This window comes from Bubalus bubalis, chromosome 14 (genome assembly GCF_019923935.1).
Source record: "Bubalus bubalis isolate 160015118507 breed Murrah chromosome 14, NDDB_SH_1, whole genome shotgun sequence".
In the NCBI taxonomy this organism is placed as follows: domain Eukaryota; kingdom Metazoa; phylum Chordata; class Mammalia; order Artiodactyla; family Bovidae; genus Bubalus; species Bubalus bubalis.
The window spans coordinates 37,415,840-37,439,009 of record NC_059170.1 but is presented as its reverse complement, the minus strand read 5'-3'; the positions used below and the strand labels follow the sequence as shown (position 1 = coordinate 37,439,009).

At 42.1% G+C, this 23,170-nt stretch overlaps 1 protein-coding gene across 3 annotated transcripts in view; it reads left to right on the top strand.

The window, feature by feature from the left end:
• Positions 1-23,170, top strand: part of LARP4B (La ribonucleoprotein 4B) — a 90,286-nt gene that overhangs the window by 26,475 nt on the left and 40,641 nt on the right. Inside the window, exons 2-3 of one of the 3 annotated variants that reach the window (XM_025264077.3) lie at positions 5,210-5,344; positions 5,964-6,023. In XM_025264077.3, the coding sequence (XP_025119862.2) occupies positions 5,264-5,344; positions 5,964-6,023 (141 nt within the window). In that variant the 5' untranslated portion in view covers positions 5,210-5,263. Of the gene's footprint in view, positions 1-5,209; positions 5,345-5,963; positions 6,024-15,924; positions 19,852-23,170 lie in introns of those variants that run through there. The other 2 variants (XM_025264075.3, XM_006064940.4) reach the window with 2 other exon arrangements.

Sequence of the window (23,170 nt, the reverse complement as noted above, 5' to 3'; positions counted from 1 at the left end):
ATTCAGCCAACCACAGGTCATATCCATTTAATTGAAAAGAAAATAATCTGCATATAAGTGGACTCACATGTGCCTCAAAAACCCCCTTGTTCAAGGGCCAACTGTAATTTTAAAAAGTTACATTTACAGTAAATATAAAATGATTCTGTGGATTTTACCTAGCTTGTTTGATTTTATGTTTGTGTTTCCTTTTATGTTGAAAGTCTTAGTACTTAATTCTTATTTTTCTTATTATATTACAGTTTGTGTATGTGTGTGTATAATACATAAAATAGCTTCAAAATAATACCAATATTTGCCCCAAAGAACAAGCCTCCTGAGTGCATTTTAAGATTTTCTTGTGAGTTTTCAGGATTTTGTGTGTGAATACTCTCTTTTAATGTCACTTAGAATAACTCTTTTTTGGATATTTATGCTACCAGCTTGATAAATAGTCAGGTTTGAGATTGATTTATATTTTTTTAAGGATTGTCTTGAGTGTCCAAGAAGACCTAAGTAAGTTTTTACTTATAAAACAAACATTTCGGGTATGTGTGAAAAGAATTGTTTAGAAACAGAACTAGAGAACTATATGCTCCCAAGTAGTTGATAAGGTTAGTAAAATTTTCTGAGGTGGAGCTTTGACAGATGGAATTAACAAAGTCTGCTAGCCTAGAGACCACTTGGTTGGGGGGGAGGGGCCTCTGATTTCATGTCTCTTTGTTTTTTCATGTAAATAGAAAATGAAATCAAATCAGGAAGATGACCCCTTTTGTTTGGCTGATTAAGTTTTTGTGAAAGTTGCCTCTGAACACCTTTAGGTTGTCCTGTTACCAGGTCTTAGCTAAGAAACAGTTTGCTTTGAAAGTAGATCTCGTCCCCCTTTGCCTGTTTCTCTTCACAGCCTTGAGACCTGCTTTATGCCAAGAAGCAATAGGTTACATAGCTGTAAGTCTTAAAATAGTTTTGGTTTCTTAAGTAATGAAAAAGTTATTTTGTGTTTTATTGGAATTGTTGTCATTATTCTTTAAGTCTTATTTTAGATTGAGATATTTGATAATAAAGTCTAATTTCAGTGCTTTGTAGTTTACTCAGTATAACACCAGTTGCCAACTTCAGCAATTGTTGGGTTTTTTTTAAAAAGTTTTTTTTTAAAAAAATGGGTGTGTCAGGTTGGTAATTTAGAGACAGGGTGTATGATTATGATTGCTTGTTCATATGGGTTGCCCAGGTCAGAGCAGAACCACTGTTGTACTAAGCTGCTGCCATGACTGCCTTTTCATCCTTGGCTTATACACTGTTGCAGAAATACAGAAGTAGACAGGATCATATGACCCCTCCTTCTCCTCTCCCGGGAAGAGCACCTGTGAACCCCCCATGTCTCTGCCCCACATCACGTTATCTCCCCGGAAGTGTTTCAGTATGCATCCCTAAAAGCTAGGGTCTCATTTTATTTATTATAATTATTAAACATAACAGATAAAGCCATATAAACAAAGCCACAGTTGGGACAGTATGTGTATCTTGTCCTTGTTTGTACTGAAGCCAGGCTCCTGGTCCAGCTTCGCAGAACCCCTAGGCCTTCCTGTGTGCTTGTGTTTGCTGCAAGGTTGCAGTAAGATCACATCCTGGGTTTGTTGTGCAGGACTACTTCCTATCTGTGGTGTGCTGTTTCAGTCACAAGGGGCATAATTTGTGACTGACTGAAAAAAACATAGGTAGTATATATAATAAAGGACTCTTGCAGTTGATTTTTTTCTCTTTGTATCTTGTTTTCAGCCAGACATTTTTTTCCCCCCTTTGAGAATTTTAATACTCAAGTTAATAGTGTAAGAAAGCATCTGCACCTCCCTGCTGTGACTGTCAGTGCAGGTACCATCATATTTTCTGGATTTTACAATTTAACACATTGCAGGTGATTACAGTTTAACATATTTGTCATTCATTCTGCATTGTGGAAAACATGGATCTCTGAAACTGATTTGTTTCAGGCCTTTCTCCTCTGTTAGTAGTTTACATTTCCAAGTCTGTCGTACAGCGTTTCAGTGATTTTGTGCTTCTATGGTTGCTGATACGTTTGACAGTAGGACTAGTTTACCTTTGATCATCAGATTATTTCATTATAAAGGGTTTAGAGAATTTATCATAAGCAGGTTATTGAGAATAGAAAGTGCCATCATAGAAACTTAAAAACCTACATGGTTTACCTAGTGACAAAAACAGCTTTTAAATTTATCTGCCACTTGGATGCTGCATGTTTTTAGAAGAGCTTGAAAAATCTGGGTTAAATTAACTTCTTTATCTTGTGAGGAGTCATAGCTTACAGTGAAGAGAGGGAACGCTTAAGTCACACCTGGATGTCTGAGAACCGTGGTTCTGACACTCGTAATACAAAATCATGATTAACTGGTGTCCCTTCTAAGCCAGTGTTACTTCATGATCCATTTGGGAAAATTACATGAAGTTCAGTGTCCAGCTGTTGAGCCAAGCAAAAGCTTTACGCAGGCTGCTTGGCATGCTTTTGCCCTGTGTTCATATTGCTTTTGGTTTGTTTGTTTCAAGACTGTGAAGGGATTCCTTTAAAACAAACTTGTTTATTTCTCCAGGCTACTGCTTTCCTGGAAGAAAGTGAAATGGGCTGGTCAAAAACTATATATGCATAAATTTGGGATTCATCAGTCCCAAATTGGAGTTCTATTAATTTGGTAATTTTCTGTTCTTAAAAAATGAATTTCTTTTATTTTTTCCAAAACTTTGAACTTTTTATTTTGTATTGGGGTATAGCTGATTAACAATGTTGTGTAATTGTAGCTGAACAGCAAAGGGACTCAGCCATACATATACATGTATCCATTTCCCCCAAACCTTCTTTCTATCCGAGTTGGCACATAACATTGAGCAGAGTTCCACATGTTACACAGTAGGTGCTTGTTGGTTATCCATTTTAAATGAAGCAGTACATACATGTCCATCCCAAAGTCCCTAACTAGCCATTCCACGCCCAGCAACCATAAGTTAGTTTTCTGTGAGTCTCTTTGTGTTTTGAAGCAAGTTCTTTTGTATCATTTCTCTTTAGATTCTCCTTCTCTCTCTCTCTGTCTTCACTCAGTGTGATACTCTCTCAGTCCCTGCATGTTGCTGCAAATAGCATTATTTCATTCTTTTTAATTGTTGTTCAGTCGCTCAGTCGTGTCCAGCTCTTTGTGACCCCATGGACTGTAGCATGCCAGGTTTCCCTGTCTTTCACCATCTCCCGGAGTTTGCTCAAACTCATGTCAATTGAGTTGGTGATGCCTTGCAACCATCTCATCTTCTGTTGTCCCCTTCTCCTCCTGCCTTCAGTCTTTCCCAGCATCAGGGTATTTTCCAGTAAGTTGGCTCTTTGCATCAGGTGGCCAAAGTATTGGAGTTTCAGCTTCATCATCAGTCCTTTCAATAAATATTCAGGGTTGATTTCCTTTAGGATTGACTGGTTTGATCTCCTTGCTGTCCAAGGGATTCTCAAAAGTCTTTTCCAGTCCCATGATGTTTTCATGGTTCGAAAACATCAGTTCTTTGATGCCCAACCTTTTTTATTGTCCATCTCTCTCATCCATGCACGACTACTGGAAAAATCATAGCTTTGACTCTACAGACCTTTGTAGGCAAAGTAATGTCTCTGCTTTTTAATATGCTGTCTAGATTTATCATTGCTTTTTTCCAAGGATCTAGTGTCTTTTAATTTCATGGCTGCAGTCACCATCCGCAGTGATTTTGGAGCCTAACAAAATAAAGTCTGTCACTGTTTCCATTGTTAATTGCTGAGTAATATTCCATCATATATTACTCAGTCATTAAAAGAATGAAATAATGCCATTTGCAGCAACATAAAGGGACCTAGAGAGTGTCACATGGAGTGAATTAAGCGCCAGTGGTTAAGAACCCACCTGCCAATGCAGGAGATGTAAAATCCCTGGTTCAACCCCTGGGTTGGGAAGATCCTCTGAAGCAGGGCCTGGCAACGCACTCCAGTATACTTGCCTGGAGAATCCCATAAATAGAGGAGCCTGGAGGGCTACAATCCATAGGGTCACAGAGAGTCCATCCTAACTGAAGCTACTTAGCATGGACACACACACATGCCATTGTATGTATGTACCACATCTTTATCCATTCCCCTGTTGATGGACAGTCAGATTGTTTCCATGTCTTGGCCACTGTAAACAGGGCTGTAAAGAACATTGGGGTGCATATAACCTTTTGAATCATGTTTTTCTCCAGATATATGCCCAAGAGTGGGATTGCGGGGTCATATGGTAGCTCTATTCTTAGTTTTTTAAGGAACTTCCATACTGTTCTCTATAGTGGCTGTACCAGTTAGCATTCCCACCAGCAGTGTAGGAGGGTTTCTCTCTCTACACCCTCTGCAGCATTTGTTGTTTGTGGATTTTTTTATATTTAACCATTCTGACTGGTGTGGGGTGATATCTCATTGTAGTTTTGATTCGCGTTTATCTAATAACTAGCCATGTTGGCATCTTTTCTTGTGCCTGTTGCTTATCTGTTTATCTTTGGAGAAATGTCTTTTCAGGTCTTTTGCCCATTTTTTGAGTGGATTGTTTATTTTGATGCTGTTAGGTGTCTTAAGATGTTTGTAAATTTTGGAGACTAATCCCTTATTAGTTGCATTGTTGGCAAATATTTTCTCAATCTGTGGGTTGTCTTTTCGTTTTATTGTTTCCTTTGCTGAGCAAAAGCTTTTAAGTCGGCCCTATTTCTTTCTTTTTGTTTTTATTTACATTATTGTGGGAGATGGATCAAGAAGATGTTGCTGTGATTTATGCCAGAGGGTTCTGCCTATGTTTTCCTCTAAGAGTATTACAGAGTTCTGTAAATACATAAATTTGGCATTCATCAGTCCCAAATTGGAGTTCTAGTACTTTGATAATTTTCTGTTTTTAAAAAATGAATTTCTGGACATGAGTGGGTTTGTATATGTTAGCATTTGGTTTCTAACTCTTACGATATTATAGTTAGCAAATTAATATGAAGAAACTTTTTTTTTTAATGTAATTTCTTGGGTGTGAAAGGTGGACGTTATTGGCACATTTCTTTAAACTACTTAGACTGCAGAGGGATAAACGTATGACCTAGAAAACTTGAGGATTTTAAAACTGCTTAATAGTTTCATTTTAGAATTAAATTACCCTCTGCACTTCAAGTTACCAATTTACTGTCTGTCGTTTTACAGGATTCTCTGGCTAACATTGAACTTCTCCCAGTGGAGCCACAAAGTAAACAGCTCATGACTTCTGATCAGGACGCTAAGGTCGTGGCTGAACCGCAGGGCCAACGAGTCCAAGAAGGGAAAGACAGCGCGCATCTGGTGAGTGGACGTCCAGGGCAGCGCTGGCCCGTGCACCCTCTTCTGTTGTGATAACAGGCTCTGCACTCTACTCAGAACACTTATGCTTAAATATAGGGGTAAATTCTGAGTATACTTAGGGCTTACTTAGTAGAGGAAATTTCAGATTTCTAAGTGATAGAGAAAACACGGGCATTATAGTTCTTAAGACTTAAAGCCTTGGACTTAAAATCACTAAGATAAAGGCAGTGATTTATAAATATTTTAATAATATAGCCATTGTAGTGGTATTTATTTAAAGAGTTAATTAGAAATTATAATACAGATTTTAAATTTTGAGTGCATTTGTTTATTGTAAACTATTATCATGTCAGGCAATGATATTTAAAGTTTCTAAATGATGTTGGGAAAAGTAGGTTTTCTTAATTTTTCCAGTTGAAATGACAAGGAATAACACCAGTCGGAATTTAAAAGTATTTTAAATTTCAAGGCTCTTACATCATTTTGACTATCTCATTAAATTTCTTTGTCATATAAGTGTGCTTTTCTCAGTGGGTTTTGTTTTGCTAAATTACCATGGTTTGAAAATGTGTTTCTTTGCATGGTAGTGATGGTGTGTCTGGTGTTTTCAATTTTACAGATGAATGGTCCCATATCTCAGACAACTTCTCAGACAAGTTCCATTCCAGCTTTGAGTCAGGTAATTCAGTTCAGAGATTAATCATAGCTAAAGCTCACAGACAATGCATTATAGTAAATATTAATTGTAAAGAAATTAGAAAATGTGAATGTTCCCCAAAAAGAGAGTGGGGGAGGACCCACTTGGGAACAGTGTATGTCAGTACTGTGTATTCTCTTCTGGTGTGTGCGTGTAGCTCTACAGACAGCTGAGTGCCACGTGTATTAATTTCATCTCTTCATCACAGTGTTGTTAATGGTTCACTGATCATCTAGTGTGTGTGTGATTAGCTTTACATTTCAACAGCCTGTATTCCTTAAAGCACAGAAGTCATATTAAGTTTTTACTGAGAATATTGGTTTCACTGTTTTCGTTTTCATATATCAGATGCATTTGGAGTCAGGCACATTTAGGTTGGCAGTCTTCTAAGTGATCTCATAAGTCCTACAGAATTTTAAAATTAAGTCTTTTTTAAAGTAAATGTAAATTTTTAAAAGTAATACTACAAAATTTATAGCAGCCTCATCTACACCCCAACTTATAAGCAGCTCATATAGAAGTTAAAGGCGGGGGTTGCATTGTTGATATATTTTTAATAAGGCAGAATTTTAAAAAATGAAGGGTGTCCTCCAAACTACTGAATTTTATCATTATTATGTATGTAGGTTTTTTGCATACTGTATCTTACACTGATTTTAAGTGAATTTTATAATATTTTAAGTCATTTGAAAGTCAAATATAAGAGTTAACATTATACAGAAATCACTGACAGATTTAAAAAACTGTTTTAGATCAAATCTCCCACGTCCTCTTGGTTGATTCATGGTCTGATATAATATTCACATGTCTTTAAAACCCATGTTAGGGCATAAAACTAGATATTTGGATTCTATGGGTGGGTTTTGGTTTGGGGTTCGCTTGTTTTTTAAATTATGTTGTGGAAAACAATTGCGATAAGACCTGCCTAGAAAAGAAGTATAACACTTGAGCCAGCATTCCATATTCATTTCTCTAGAGAAATGATTTGCAACTAGTGCTGCCTGCACATGATTTCTTTGTCATTGTAAAGAGTTCATGTCTTACAATCGAGCATTACATGGCTGGTTCTTGATCCAGCTTTGCTACCCTTGTGTCACAGAACACATCTCTGACATCTGGTATTGTAAAGTATGTGTATTCTACTCACCGGTTTTTCAGAGTATTTGCACACTTTAGGTTTTCATAGGATCACTGAATACTAGAACTAGAAGGGATCATCATTAAGAGACCATCTGGGCTCACAACATGTGTGTTCTTTAAAACTTTATAACAGATTTGCATTCTGTAGAAAGTGGAAGTCTTGTTAAAGAGTACACACATTTTTATGTAGTTTTAAATAGTATGTTTATACATATTTTACCTCATGCTTTCCCCCCATAGCAGACTTCATCTGTATATACCCTTGTACTTGCCCTGTGGTATCTTATGTTGATTTGCCATCATTTCTTTAGCTGTTCAGTTTTTGGTTACATTAAACGTGTTTCTTTTTTTCCTGCTATCATAAATGACATTGCTTTGAACGTTTTTCTAACTGGCATTATAATGGCACACCTGTGTGTGGACAGCTGAGTTGGTGTGGTGGCTCTGAGTACTGACCCTTCATAGTCTGCAGTTGTGCAACTGCAAAGTGTCTGTGCTTAGCGGTCTGATTTGGGAACCAGTCTTTTTTAAGGTTGAGTCTTTCCCCTCGAGTTGCATGCAGTGTAAACAGGAGGAGAATGGCCTTAGGAACGCCCAAATAAATGTCTGAATAATTCACAAGCAGGTTTGCATTTTGGCCGTGGTGCTGGCAATTGTTATACAGCTCCCTGCTAATCTCCTTCCCCAAATAATACCCTTATTGAGTTCTAACTGTTTGCAAGTCTAGCCAATCAGTGAGTGTAAAAAGTGATCTTAACTGGAGGAAACTGAGAGCAGAGAGGCTTTAGCAGTTTCCCTAAGATTGCTCATCTGTCCAGGATTTGAACCTGGGCAGCCTGGGCAGCTTCAGAGCTGACTCAAGAAGAGATATATCCTCTTTGGCATGTTTTATTTCCTTTAGAAAGAGAAACAAGTAGAAAGTAATACCAGAAGCAAAACCTAGCTCTTGTCAGCATTAGGGAACAGCTTTGCATTGTCTCTGAGTGGTTGAAATTAATTTGGGATAGAGATAGAGGATTTTACGTGGGGAATAACATGACTTATAAAAAGATTACTTTGACTTCATTGTATTAATAGAATATATTGTAGTGAGCCAAGAATCAGTTCAGTTCAGTCATTCAGTTGTGTCCGACTCTTAGTGATCTCGTGGACTGCAGCACACCAGGCTTCCCTGTCTGTCACCAACTCCCGAAGCTTGCTCAAACTCTTTTTCTTGTCCATCATGCCATCCAACCATCTCATTCTCTGTTGTCCCCTTCTCCTGCCTTCAGTCTTTCCCAGCATCAGGCTCTTTTCCAGTGAGTCAGTTTTTCACATCAGGTGGCCAAAGTTTTGGAGTTTCAGCTTCAGCATCAGTCCTTCCAATGAATATTCAGGACTGATTTCATTTAGGATGGACTGGTTGGATCTCCTTGCAGTCCAAGGGACTCTCAAGAGTCTTCTCCAACACTGCAGTTCAAAAGCATCAATTCTTTGGCGCTCAGCTTTCTTGACAGTCCAACTTTCACATCCATACATGACCACTGGAAAAATCAAAGCCTTGACTAGATGGATGCAAAGTAATGTCTCTGCTTTTGAATATGCTATCTAGGTTGGTCATAACTTTCCTTCCAAGGAGTAACTGTCTTTTAATTTCATGGCTGAAGTCACCATCTGCAGTGATTTTGGAGCCCCCAAAAATAAAGTCTGACACTGTTTCCACTGTTTCCCCATCTATTTGCCATGAAGTGATGGGACCAGATGCAATGATGTTAGTTTTCTGAACGTTGAGCTTTAAGCCAACTTTTTCACTCTCCTCTTTTACTTTCATCAAGAGGCTTTTTAGTTCCTCTTCACTTTCTGCCATAAGGGTGGTGTCATCTGCATATCTGAGGTTATTGATATTTCTCCCAGAAATTGTGATTTCAGCTTGTGCATCATCCAGCCCAGCGTTTCTCATGATGTACTCTGCATATAAGTTAAATAAGCAGGGTGACAGTATACAGCTTTGACGTACTCCTTTCCCTATTTGGAACCAGCCTGTTGTTCCATGTCCAGTTCTAACTTGCTTCTTGACCTGCATACAGACTTCTCAGGAGGCAGGTAAGGTGGTCTGGTATTCCCGTCTCTTTCAGAATCTTCCAGTTTGTTATGATCCACACAGTCAAAGGCTTTGGCGTAGTCAATAAAGCAGATGTAGATTTTTTCTGGAACTCTCTTGCTTTTTCTATGATCCAGTGGATGTTGGCAATGTGATCTCTAGTTCCTCTGCCTCTTCTAAATCCAGCTTGAACATCTGGAAATTCATGGTTCACATAGTGTTGAAGCCTGGCTTGGAGAATTTTGAGCATTACTTTGCTAGTTTGTGAGATGAGTGCAATTGTGCTGTAGTTTGAACATTCTTTGGCATTGCCTTTCTTTGGGATTGGAATGAAAACTGACCTTTTCCAGTCCTGTGGCCACTGCTGAGTTTTCTAAATTTGTTGGCATATTGAGTTCAGCACATTAGCAGCATCATGTTTTAGGATTTGAAATAGCTCAACTAGAATTCCATCACCTCCACTAGCTTTGTTCATAGTGATTCTTCCTAAGGCCTACTTGACTCTGCATTCCAGGATGTCTGGCTCTAGGTGGGTGATCACCCCATTGTGGTTATCTGGGTCATGAAGATCTTTTTTGTATAGTTCTTCTGTGTATTCTTGCCACCAAGAATAGAAGCAAAGAAACCAAGTTAAAGAACTGGTAAGTAAGGTGAGAAATGATGGTGGCTTAGACGTGAAATGAATGGATTTTGGATTTCCTGGAAATCCGTAAATGGCACCAATTTATGGATTGGATGTAGGGATTGGGCTGAGGGATAAATCGATCAGGGATAGTTGAGTAATTTAGTGGATGATGGTTCTATTTTGAGATGAAAAAAACTGGAAGAGTAAAGCTTTGTGGAGAGAAAATCCACCTGTTAAAAATTTAAGTGAGCAGTGAAGTGGGTCACTAGTGCCAGTTGGTCCTAATTAGGGATGTTAGGGCCTGAGATATAAATTTGTAATCCACAAATAGGGTTTTTTATTGTATTCCCTGTGGCTGAGATGGTAAAGAATCTGCCTGCAATGCAGGAGACCCCAGTTCAATTCCTGGGTTGGGAAGATCCCCTGGAGAAGGGAAAGACTACCTACTCCAGTATTCTGGCCTGGAGAATTCCATGGACTGTATTATATTAGTTCATGGGGTCACAAAAAGTCAGACACGACTGAGCGACTTTCACTTAATAACTTCACCTAATGATATAGAAAAGAATTTTAAAGCTATTATTGTTTATATGGATTAGGTAACTGAGTTACCAAAAATAAAAAATTCAATTAAAAAGTAACCGAGTTGCCCTTTAGAATAAAATCAACTCTCATACTTTTTTTCCTTCTATAATTTTTTGGCCGTCTTAAAAGTTTTATGTCCTTCAGAGGTGATGGTGGCTTTGTAGGATGACTGAGAATGTCTTTTTCTTTTCAGTTGTTTGGAAGAGTTTGAGAAGCATAGGTGTCGGCTCTTCCTTGTGTGTTAGGTGGAGTTCCCCAGAGAAGTCATCCAGGCCTGGACTCTTGTTTGCATGGAGTTTATTGTTGTTTTTAAATTGCAGATTGTATTTCACATCTAGTGATCTGTCTGTTCAAATTATCTAATTCTTCACTTAGTTTCAGTGGGCTATGTATTTCTAGAAATTTGTCCATTTCTTTTAAGTTGTCTGTTTTGTTCACATATAACTAACTGTTCATAATATTTTCTTTAACAGTATTTTGTATTTCCATGGTATTGGTTGTTACTTTTCCTCTTTCATTTCTTATTTTGTTTAGTTGTATTCCTTTTTTTTCTTGGTCAACCTGGTCAGAGGTTTGTTACTTTTGTTTATCCTTTCAAAAAACTAGTTCTTGGTTTTATGATCTTTTTCTTAATTTTCTGTGTCCTCTCTGATCTTTATTATTTCTTCCTACCTTCCAGCTTTTGGTTCTGTTTATTGTTCCTTTTCTAGTTCTTTAGGTGATAGATTAGGTTGTTTATTTGAGATTTTTTTCTTCTTTTTTTGTGGAAGTCTTGTATCACTATGAACTCCCCTCTTAGAACTGCTTTTGCTGCATCTCATAGTTTTTGTATGGTTGCGTCTTCATTGTCATTTGTTTAGAAGTAATTCTAAAATTTCATCTTTGATTTCATTGTTGACCCAGTGGTCTCCTAGTAGCATGTTGTTTAGTCTGTGCAGTTGTTTTTTTTCTCTTTTCTCTTTCTGTGGTTGATGTTCTACTTTTATGCTCTTGTGGTCAGGAAAGATGCTTGAAATAATTTCTGTTCTGTTCGGTTTGTTGAGGCTTGTTTTGTGCCCTAGAGAGTGTTCTGTTAAATTAAAAGAATGTGTGTTCTGGTTTTGTTGGATGTAACATCCTGGAAATATCAATTAAATCTAATTGTTCTGTTTTGTCATTCAAGATCTTTGTTGCCTTCCTATTTTCTGTCTGAAAGATCTATCCGTTTATGTCAGTGGAATGTTAAAAGTCTACTGTTACTATGTTCCCATCCATTTTTTACATTTATGTCTGTAGTGTTTGTTTTATGTATTAAGTGCTCCTGTATTGGGTGCATGTATGTTAACAAATACTATGTCTGCCTCTTGTGTTGATGCTTTTATGTGTGTCCTACTTTGTCATTCTTTGTGGTTTTTGTTTTAAAGTCTGTTTTGTCTGATACGACTATTGCCAACTCCACTTTCTTGTCATTTCCCTGAGTATGAAATGTCTTTTTCTGTCTCATTTCCAGTTTATATGTGTCTTTTGCCCTGAAGTGCTCTCCTATAGGTAGCATACTGTAGGTTCTTGTTGTATTATCCAGTCTGACACTGTCTTTTGATTGGAACATTTAGTCCATTGGCATTTAAAGTAATTATTGATTAGTATGTATTTATTGCCATCTTAAACCTTGTTTTGCAGTTAATTTTGTATTTTTTCTTGGTTTCTTTTGTTTTTCCTTTTGTGGTTAATGGTTTTCTTTCATTATTATTCTTGAGTCTTTTTTTTTTTTTTGGTTTTTGTGAATCCATTGTATTTTTTTGATGTGTGGTTACCCTGGTTTTCCAGTATTTAACCCATAACTGTATCTACTTGCTTTATACTGATCATCATGTAAGCTCAAACACATTCTAAAAGATGTACATTTTCTTACTCCCCTTCCCCACATTTTTCATAACCTTTTAAGTGAGAACTTTTTAAAGATTGTCATTGATTTAAAATTGTCTTTTTAATAGCATCAGTTCAGTTCAGTTGCTCAGTCGTGTCTGACTCTTTGCGACCCCATGAATCGCGGCACGCCAGGCCTCCCTGTCCATCACCAACTCCTGGAGTTCACTCAGACTCACGTCCATCGAGTCAGTAATGCCATCCAGCCATCTCATCCTCTGTCGTCCCCTTCTCCTCCTGCCCCCAATCCCTCCCAGCATCAGAGTCTTTTCCAATGAGTCAACTCTTCGCATGAGGTGGCCAAAGTACTGGAGTTTCAGCTTTAGCATCTTTCCTTCCAAAGAAATCCCAGGGCTGATCTCCTTCAGAATGGACTGGTTGGATCTCCTTGCAGTCCAAGGGACTCTCAAGAGTCTTCTCCAACACCACAGTTCAAAAGCATCAATTCTTCGGCGCTCATCCTTCTTCAGAGTCCAACTCTCACAACCATACATGACCACAGGAAGAACCATAGCCTTGACTAGACAGACCTTTGTTGGCAAAGTAATGTCTCTGCTTTTGAATATGCTATCTAGGTTGGTCATAACTTTCCTTCCAAGGAGTAAGCGTCTTTTAATTTCATGGCTGCAGTCACCATCTGCAGTGATTTTGGAGCCCAAAAAAATAAAGTCTGACACCACAGTTCAAGAGCAACAATTCCTCAGCTCTCGGCTTTCTTCACAGTCCAACTCTCACATCCATACATGACCACTGGAAAAACCATAGCCTTGACTAGACAGACCTTTGCATAGAACTACTGAAAAATTCTTATTGTATGTAATTCTTATAGAAATAAAACTTGATTGCCTAAACCTATATAATGCAAATTGGTGACATTCATTTTTAGTCTGGCAGGTGGTATTTCGCTAAAATGAAAGCTCCTTCACCAAGTGCTCATGGTATGTTACCAAGAATTCCTTTGAGTTTTCTCAGCCTGAACTGCTGAGTGCCAAGTGAACAACTTCCTACTGCTTTTATCGATTTACTTCTGTGTACACCTTGGTGTCACCTAGCCTTCCCTGGGCATGAATGAAATGTTGTACTAGATTCAATTCTTTTCTCAGTAGGTTAGGTCTTCCCTGGTAGCTCAGCTGGTAAAGAATCCGCCTGCAGTGTAGGAGACCCCAGTTTGATTCCTGGATTGGGAAGATCCCCTGGAGAAGGGAACAGCCACTGTTCTCTGCATGGACAGAGGAGCCTGGCAGGCTACAGTCCATGGAGTTGCAGAGTTGGACACCACTGAGAGGCTCTTACTAGGTCAGTTAAGTGTTGTTGCCTAGCAACAATGCACTCTTAAACCTATGTTTGTGTTTGCATCTTTGAGAGAGCCTGCAGATCCCCCAGTTTGAGAGACTCAGTGGTGCATTTACTGCTAGGATGCTTTCCCAGACGCTTGAAGAGTGGGCGGCATGTGGGCATAAGAGAGTTGTTCTGAACGGTTGAGAGGGGTGGCCTTACAAAGCAAGATGAGATTTGGAAATCAGGGGGAGGAGAGTGTAGAACAGTCAGATTGAATTGCTATCATCATGTTTAAGCAGAAATCCTAAATTTTTTTTTTTTTAATCAAAAACTATCAGTGTTTTATAAAATGTTAGAAGTCCACCAGCCATAACTTGTAGGTTAACATAGAAAAATCTCTCTCACAAAAGAATTAATAGAGTGATTTTGTTTTCAAAATGTCATATTTGAATCATAGTCAGCAAAAGAATGCAGAGTTCCAAAGAATAACAGGGAGAGATAAGAAAGCCTTTCTCAGCGATCAATGCAAAGAAATAGAGGAAAACAGCAGAATGGGAAAGACTAGAGATCTCTTCAAGAAAAGTAGAGATACTAAGGGAACATTTCATGGAAAGATGGGCTTGATGAAGGACAGAAATGGTATGAACTTAAAAAAAGCAGAAGATATTGAGAAGAGGTGTCAAGAATACACAGAAGAAGTGTACAAAAAAGATCTTCACGACCCAGATAATCATGATGGTGTTATCACTCACCTAGAGCCAGACATCCTGGAATGCGAAGTCAAGTGGGCCTTAAGAAGCATCATTATGAACAAAGCTAGTGGAGGTGATGGAATTTCAGTGGAGCTATTTCAAATCCTGAAAGATGATGCTGTGAAAGTGCTGCACTCAATATGCCAGCGAATTCGGAAAACGCAGCAGTGGCCACAGGACTGGAAAAGGTCAGTTTTCATTCCAGTCCGAAAGAAAGGCAATACCAAAGAATGCTCAAACTACCGCAGAATTGCACTCATCTCACATGCTAGTAAAGTAATGCTCAAAATTCTCCAAGCCAGGCTTCAGCAATATGTGAACCGTGAACTTCCAGATGTTCAAGCTGGATTTAGAAGAGGCAGAAGAACCAGAGATCAAATTGCCAACATCCTCTGGATCGTCAAAAAAGCAAAAGAGTTCCAGAAAAACATCTATTTCTTCCTTACTGACTATGCCAAAGCCTTTAACTGTGGATCACAATAAACTGTGAAAGATTCTGAAAGACATGGGCATACCAGACCACCTGACCTGCCTCTTGAGAAACCTATATGCAGGTCAGGAAGCACCAGTTAGAACTGGACATGGTTCCAAATAGGAAAAGAAGTACGTCAAGGCTGTATATTGTCACCCTGCTTATTTAACTGCTATGCAGAGTACATCATGAGAAACGCTGGGCTGGATGAAGCACAAGCTGGAATCAAGATTGCCGGGAGAAATACCAATAACCTCAGATATGCAGATGATACCACCCTTATGGCAGAAAGTGAAGAGGAACTAAAAAGCTTCTTGATGAAAGTGAAAGAGGAGAGTGAAAAAGTTGGCTTAAACTTCAGCTTTCAGAAAACTAAGATCATGGCCTCTGGTCCCATCACTTCATGGGAAATAGGTGGGGAAACAGTGTCAGACTTTATTTTTTGGGCTCCAAAATCACTGCAGATGGTGACTGCAGCCATGAAATTAAAAGATGTTTACTCCTTGGAAGGAAAGTTATGACCAACCTAGATAGCATATTCAAAAGCAGAGACGTTACTTTGCGTCCCTCTAGTCAAGGCTATGATTTTTCCAGTGGTCATGTATGGATGTGAAAGTTGGACTGTGAAGAAAGCTGAACGCCAAAGAATTGATGCTTTTGAACTGTGGTGTTGGAGAAGACTCTTGAGAGTTCCTTGGACTGCAAGGAGATCCAACCAGTCCATTCTAAAGGAAATCAGTCCTGGGTGTTCAGTGGAAGGACTGATGCTAAAGCTGAAACTCCAGTACTTTGGCCACTCATGCGAAGAGTTGACTCATTGGAATAGACTCTGATGCTGGGATAGATTGGGGGCAGGAGGAGAAGGGGACGACAGAAGATGAGATGGCTGGATGGCATCACCAACTCGATGGACATGAGTTTGAGTGAATTCCTGGAGTTGGTGATGGACAGGAAGGCCTGGCGTGCTGCAATTCATGGGGTCACAAAGAGTCAGACACGACTGAGCGACTGAACTGAACTGAAGAAAATGAATCTCTTATTCAGAGAACAAAGCTTACGGATGTTGAAGTAAGTTCAGATCCATTGTGGTGCTCATGTTCCTGGGCCATGGGATGCACGATAACTGTACTCCTCATGCTCAAAGAAGGGCTTCATTTGGGAGCTTTTGGGGGTCCCTGGACTGGGCTGCAGGTGTCGATTTTCTTTCTTTGTTTCTCTTGCTCTTTCTGGTTTTTTTTTTATTATTATTATTTTTTTTAACCAAGACTTTTGAACATCTGCAGAAATACAGTAATAAAACAAACCTGTGTGCCCATTTTGACTTGAACAGTTCCCGCCCTTGTAGTTTGCTTTTTCTTTTTCCTCCCCTCTGCACACATGGCGTTTGAAAGTGTTATGTCTGTATGTATTTACTTCTTTATTTTCAGGCCAGGTGTGTTTTAACGCAAATCCCAGACAGCATATGCTATTCACAGGGAACCCTTCAATATACATCTCTTACTGGACACCATTCCAGTTTTGTGCCTAGCATGATCATTACTGAATATTGACAACTTTAAGAACCTAAGAATTTTCAAGAACACATTTTTACTGTTGTTTCCCTTTGGGGAGAAGATATATGTTAACTCCTTTGGTTGCTACCATTCCGTGAAATGCAATTCAGAGAATGCTGAAATGGTATAAAAAGCCAAACTCTGTAGTGACTGCTTCTGACTGGGATAATAATGTTAGTTAGTTTTCTATTGGATTTATGAGAATAAGAAAAATACCAGAAAGATCTCCTGTGTTATGTGTGTGTTTGGACTCTGGGTGCTGTTTGGACTGTCGGGCATGAGGAGATTGCCACTGGGCAGGTCTGCTGTGATTCGGATTTGGGACTTGAGTGGCAGGGACATGTGACTGCTGTGCGAGGGTTATTTTTGGGATCTGGGTGTCAGCTTCTCGTCAGAAACCATAGAAAGTTAGTGGGAGATGCACTTGTGGAGGTTCAGAAAGCAACAGGCATTGTTATGTGAGTTTTTGAACTTTTGAACATGGGTTGTTGCTTCCACAAAGAATTAAGTAGTGACAATGACAATGAAAAAATTGGCCTGTTACAAAAATCAGTGGAGGAGAAGGAACCGGAGAGCAAGATAAGTAAAACTTTATCTTCATTATTCAGTGCCTTTGGAGATGAGGAGCTTCCTGGTGGTGGACGCAGGGCCAGCGTGTGGGCTGGGGTTTTGGCAAGGCTGGCACGCAGACAGGGCCCAGCGCCTGGGCGGCTGCTGGACTCCTCTCCCACGTCCGGGCTCTTTACTGGGTCTGGACACATAGGTGAGGCTGACAGGAACCCTGACATCACCACCATGGGGCACGGTGGTGAAGGTGCCCGGGGCCCTCTGTGGGGGGGCCTCCCTGATGGTGAGGGGCCCTACTCTCTAGCCCCGGCGCCCCCTGACCAGGGCCTTGGCCACCACCCTCCCTGCCACTGCCCAGCCACCTGGGAAAGCTCTGAGGTGGGGAGCAAGGTGCTGGTCACTGTTCATATTGGTAGTGCTGCTGATTCCTCAGATCTGAGTGGTGAGGAGAGGGCAGGCGGAGGTCTTGTTTGTGGTGACTGCAAACGGTGTAGGAATTCCCGAGAGAGCAGGTTTTACAGTATTTGTGCTGTTGATCCTGACGGCCCAGAAGGTGGAGATGAGCTGTGTGCTCATGCGTGTGAAACAGCTACAGCTCCCCAGAGCGGTCCAGCTGTCACCTCCGAGGGGGCCTACAGAGGGGCCCAGCTACCAGACAGTGCTGGCCGTGGGCCTGGGGGGTCGGAGGCCCCTGGGGCAAAGTTGCCCCTGCAGGTCAGGCCACTCCCAAGGGAGAGAGAGTGGGCTCTTGGTGAGAAAGCTCAACCTCGCTCTGCCCTGGTGAGTGACAGTGACCCACCCTGTGCCGCAGACGTTGGTGCCTTGCTGGCGCAGACCTTCGCCAGCTTCCCTGAAGCTGACATAGAAAGGAGCACATTCCGTAATGTGGGCACACTCCCCACTTTAAACATCCACTCAGACGCTGCCTGTCTAGTGAGTGCACGCACCATCCCTCAAGGGAGATCGCGTGGCAGTTCACAGCCTGGGGGTCTGGTGACTGATTCACAGAGTACTGTAATCAGTGGCGCTTCACTTGTTGAGGGAGATGGTGATTGTGGGACTGTAACAGCTCATGCAGTTCAGAGTTTAAACTCTGGAAGGGAAGGAGCAAGTAACTCTGCAAAACCACTGAAAGGCAGCGATTGTTCCAGTTTAGATGTTAGCAGATCAGACTGCAGAATCCTTTCCGTATGTCGCGATAGAATCAGTTTAAGTTCAGTAAGATGTATCACTTCAGGGACCTTTAGATTTCTGCCTACTCATGCAAATTTCCAAGAGCCAGCCCCTCACAGAGGCAACGGCCGGAGGCCCTTGGTACTTGCGGAGCAGCGCCTGGGCGACCGCAGTGTGGAAAGTGGACGCGGCCCGCGTGTAGACAAGGCCGGCTTGTCTTTGCTGTCTCGGGATCATCCATCTTACCAGGATGAGGGTGACACTAGAGTTTTGGAAGATGAGGCTTGTGGTAGGAGGGCTTCTGAGTGGAGAGCTGCCGCCCAGGTGGACCTGAGTATGAACACCGGGGCCAGCAAGGCCTGGGCCCAGAGCCGCAACGTGGTGTGTGCAGTGCAGGCCGCAGCCGGGCCAGGGATGTCCCAAGACTCGCAGGGAGCACCTCCACACAGCAAGTCCCTCCTCGGCTCCAGGTGGCCTGCAAGTGACCTCATTTCCTCTGCAGGTGTTTTCACCTGCGCCGAAGAGGAGCGTGAAACAGAGGGTGAGTCGTGTGTGGAGAGCTCAGGGAAGGACCCTCACAGACCAGAGAGTTCTGAGCAGGAACCCCCGAGAGCCAGTCACAGGGACACCGGGACAGCTGCCACAGAGAGCGTCCAGGTAGACCCCCGAACAACCTTTGACTGGGAAGCAAATGCACAGAAACGCACAGCAGTGCCCAGTCAGAGTGTGCTTGCTTGTGTCAGTTATGGTGAAGCAAAGAATCCTGACTTTGAGACAGCTCACACAGGAAGGAACGATACCTACCGAGTGAATGACGGCAGTCATGAGGATCTCAGCCTTGCACCACCTGTAAGCAAGAGTTCGGCCCCAGGCGTGCAGGACTTGGAAGGCATGCGGGTGAGCCCTGTGCACAGTGGTGGCAGCCCTCTGCCAAAGCAGGTTCTCTCCCAGTCAGCCGGAGACGCTCCTGAGGCCTCTGGTGGGCGAGCTTCAGGGCTGAAAGAACCAGAGCTGACGGGTGGAGAAGAGGAGGAGGCACTGCGTCTGCAGGAAGGCTGTGGCGGGCCCGGCACTGCCAGCCACACAGGCCTGTGTGGGACAGGTGCATGCGCATGCCCTTTCAGCCAGAGCGGTACCAGGCCCACGGCACAGGGACCTGCCTTACAAGGGGACATGGGCTTGGTGGTCTCTGAAAGAGTGGAGTTAGGGGTTTTTCGTGCAGGGTGCTCCTGCGTGACTGGTGTTTACCCTGCCCAAGTGGACGGGCTGCAGGGGATTCCTGTTGTCCCAGGTGACAGCAGGGAGGTGGCCGTCCCAGATTGTGAGTACCCTGCCCTGTCGCTTGTGTCTGAAGAGCTGTCTGAGGGGGATTTGCGGAGCCCCCCAGGGCATGAGCATCCCCAGTTTCTGAGTGCACTTTCCTGCTACCCGATGGCGGAGCTGGCAAGTCAGGTGTTTTCTGAGGGGCCAGCAGATGGTTGCAGATCTGAAGCAGGCTGTCCATGGACTGATACAGTCACGAAAGATACCTTAGAAGATGAGCAAATCTTTAGTGAGGACCTGCACTGTAAGCCCCAGGACCTGGAGATGTCTTTGTTTTGGATGGAAAAGCCTCCTTTTCAGCTACCAGTGGCAGAAGATACTGTCATTTGGGGATGGCAAGAGACAGGTGCACACTTAGTAAGTATGCTATATCAGTTTTTATTGCTGTGATGTGCTTATCTTTCATTTTGCTTTTTAACTTGGAATTAACAAAGATTTATTCTAAACAATTATTAGTTGTTTCAATGTTGTTATAAAACGAAGTTAGTATAGCATCAGTTTAATCATTTCCAAACTGCAGAGTGTGAATTTGGTTCCCTCTTAGTATATTGAAGCTAGGATCCACATGTGGACTTGGAGCACTAGTGCCTTGGTACAGGTCATCAGGCGTGGCTGTCTGTGGAGGCTGCCCTGCCCTGTTTTCATCCATCCTGTCCTCACCACTGGCTCCTTGTGGAGTGGAACAAACATTTGGCCCATTGGATGTTTAAAATCATGCAGAAGGTTACACTTGGAGAACACAGAGGAGTTGAAATCTGCTTTCTACTGCTTTTGCTTGGCAGCCGTCCAGGGAGGTACGCTTGGTGCTTTTAACTGGCTCCAGGATGTCGGTTCCCTCTTCTCTTCAGAAGCACCTGCAGAACTTTGAGAACCTCACTGCCCAGGCCCCACTGGTTTGGGAGAACCAAACCAGTACGTGATCCTGCACCAAGCAGGTTGTTGAGCATCTTCCTAGAATTTCTGTAATAAATGCAAACTTTGAAGAAACAGGAAGTTAGTCTTGTTCTTGATGCAGTCCTTTGGGCACGTACACTTGTAGTAGCAAAAGAACATTCATTCAGTCTGTTTATTTTTAGTGGTTTTTGTTGTATTAGGCAAGAGAAATAGTAATAGTGAACAGATAGATGTGGCTCAAATATTATGCCTATTATATGGAAACAAACAAGTAGAAATTAAATTCTGTAATTTATCCACTAACCTCCTTTCTTTCTATTTCATGCTCAGATTTGGGAGTTTTTCCCGAAACAGTTATGTTCAGGTTAATCAGTTTTATTCCTACAGTAGTTCTGGAGGCGAGCACCACTTAACCGCTTCCCTCAGTGGACGTGGCTGACAGCTCTCCCCAGCTGTCCACACCTGTCTCTCAGGTGGAGCACACATGGCTCCTGCTCTTGCATGGGAGGGTGAGGTGCGTGTGCGCTGCTCTGAGTTAGCTGTCAGCTGCGCCATGTGCCTGACAGTGTGCTCACCTGACACGCTACACTTACTGGTACTGCTTTTTGTTCAAAACTCCAGTCCTCAAAGTGCCTGTGCAGACATCTCATTATAGCTGCTATTATGCTGTTTCACAGGTAACAAGCCAGAGTTATAGATGTCATGATTGTGAAGTCTTTGAATTGCTCTGAGTTGCTAAACTTAGTGCCAATCCAGGACTAGTCCAGGCTCACTTAAACTTTAGAAAATGGGCAGTTCTTTCCCTTCCATATCTCACCTGTCTTATATTCTCCATCTGCCTCCCCCTTCTCTGATACTCGGTGTTCTGGTTCCTACTCACTAACTTGTCAGTGGGATGGTTTTATTTCCTGGCCAAAGTGTGTGAGTTGGTAGGTTATTTATTTTTGTTAATGGAGCATAGCACTGAGGGGTAGTGTTTCTTTGAGTGTCAAAGTTTGGGGATACTGCACTCTTGAAAGAGTAACATGGGTCATTTGTGTAGAATGGCTTCAGAATGTGGCCATTAAGGTCAGCTCACTGCTAGTTCTACCAACTATTGCTTGGCCATGACTTTTTAGGGGAAAAATAAGACTTAGGAAGCCACACAGATGAAACTTGAATTGTTGATAATCAGTTGGAGGTCCCTGTGACAGCAGGAAAATAGCTGCATTTTGAAGAAATGTGTTTGTTTAGTCCAAGTTGTTTCTCATGTGAGTTACAAGAAGTTAATGAGCTCTTGATAAATGTTTTGTTTTCTTGATATTAGAACACAGTTTTCTAATTAGGATCATTTTTGTGGGTGAGTTACTTAACCTTCCTCTGCCTTGGTTTCCTTACTTGTGTCATGGGGCTGTCATGACTCAGGAGTGTGCGTGGAGTGTGCCTGGCACCCAGCTGGCTGTCACATCTCCGTTCTTACATCCCTGTCAAACCTCAGAATATCCCTCAAATCCTGACTGGCTGCTGGAGATTGTGTGAAGCCCCTGATGCCTGATTGCCTACTGTAGAAGTAGTCACTTGTGCATGGATAGTGTTCCAGTCAGCTGTGGCATAAAGCCTTGCACAAGTTGTCAAATAGTAGAAAGTAGAATTTTATGTTATTACATCACGAAACATTGATTCCTCCCACATGTTTCTCAGGCAGCTCCCTGCTGGGCTCAGGACTGCAGGTGTCAGTGTGCCCAGAGTGTGTGTGCCTTAGAGTGTGCCCAGAGTGGACGCCGGGAGCCTGTGGGGAGGACAGGACATGCCTTACGGGCGAGCGGAGGGGGAGGAGCCCGAGGCCTGCGTGGCTTTCAGGATGCTGTTTGTGGGCAGTGTGTTCCAGGACTGTGTGTGTGTGTGTGTGTGTGTGTGTGTTAGCTGTAAAATGTGTGTTGGTGATGCAGTATAGCCAACTGCAGGTGGTGCTAAAAACGAGGAAGACCTCATGCAAAGTGCAGGTTGGAGTTAGGAATTTAGAGAATGTATAGTGTGTCCATGAGGTCAGGGGTCTGTTCCGTGGGTGGAAAACTTGATGTGTGTCACATGGGAGAACGAGACTGGGTGTAACCAGAAGAGGTGGGTTATGAGAGTATTAGTATAGGAAAGAATAAAGGCCTGAATTTGAAGAAAAAGAGAACAGAGAGATAAGGTGTACCTGCTGAGGAGGGCAGTGGTGCCCATGAGGCGTGGAGGTTGTCTGTTACTGTGCTTGGTGCAGTCCTGTCTGCCTTGTTCCCGGACCACCTCGTGCTGTGCCTTGCACTCACTGAGGATGTCAGAAGTGTGTGTTGAACACACAGGTGGGTGTGCAGGAGCAGAGTCCAGCAATGAGCTGGAAGTTTAGATGTCACATAAGAAGGGAGCTTGAAGACTCAGTGCTTCTTGAGGGAAACATTCTTGAAGGAGAAGGGGTACCCTGTTCTTTGCCCTGTCTGGTACTTAAAATTTAGAAGGACTCCAGATCAGCCCTCACGTAGGTGCCTGGTTCTGGGCGTGATGTTTATTGTCCATGCCTCGAGATATGGGCAGAGGATACTCTATAACTTTATCCATATCAGCCTCTACCTCAGTTTCACAAATCGTTTTTTCACCGCAAGTGTCAGTCATCCCAGCTAGAGTGAATTTATTATGTGTTTTCTTTTTTTTAAGGTTGTTGACCCACACGTTGTTTCCTACTCGGCTCATCATGGTGCACTGGCCTTAGAGATGGCCTTTCTTGGTGGCACCAGGAGGCTGCTCCCAGCGTGGAGCTGTTGCC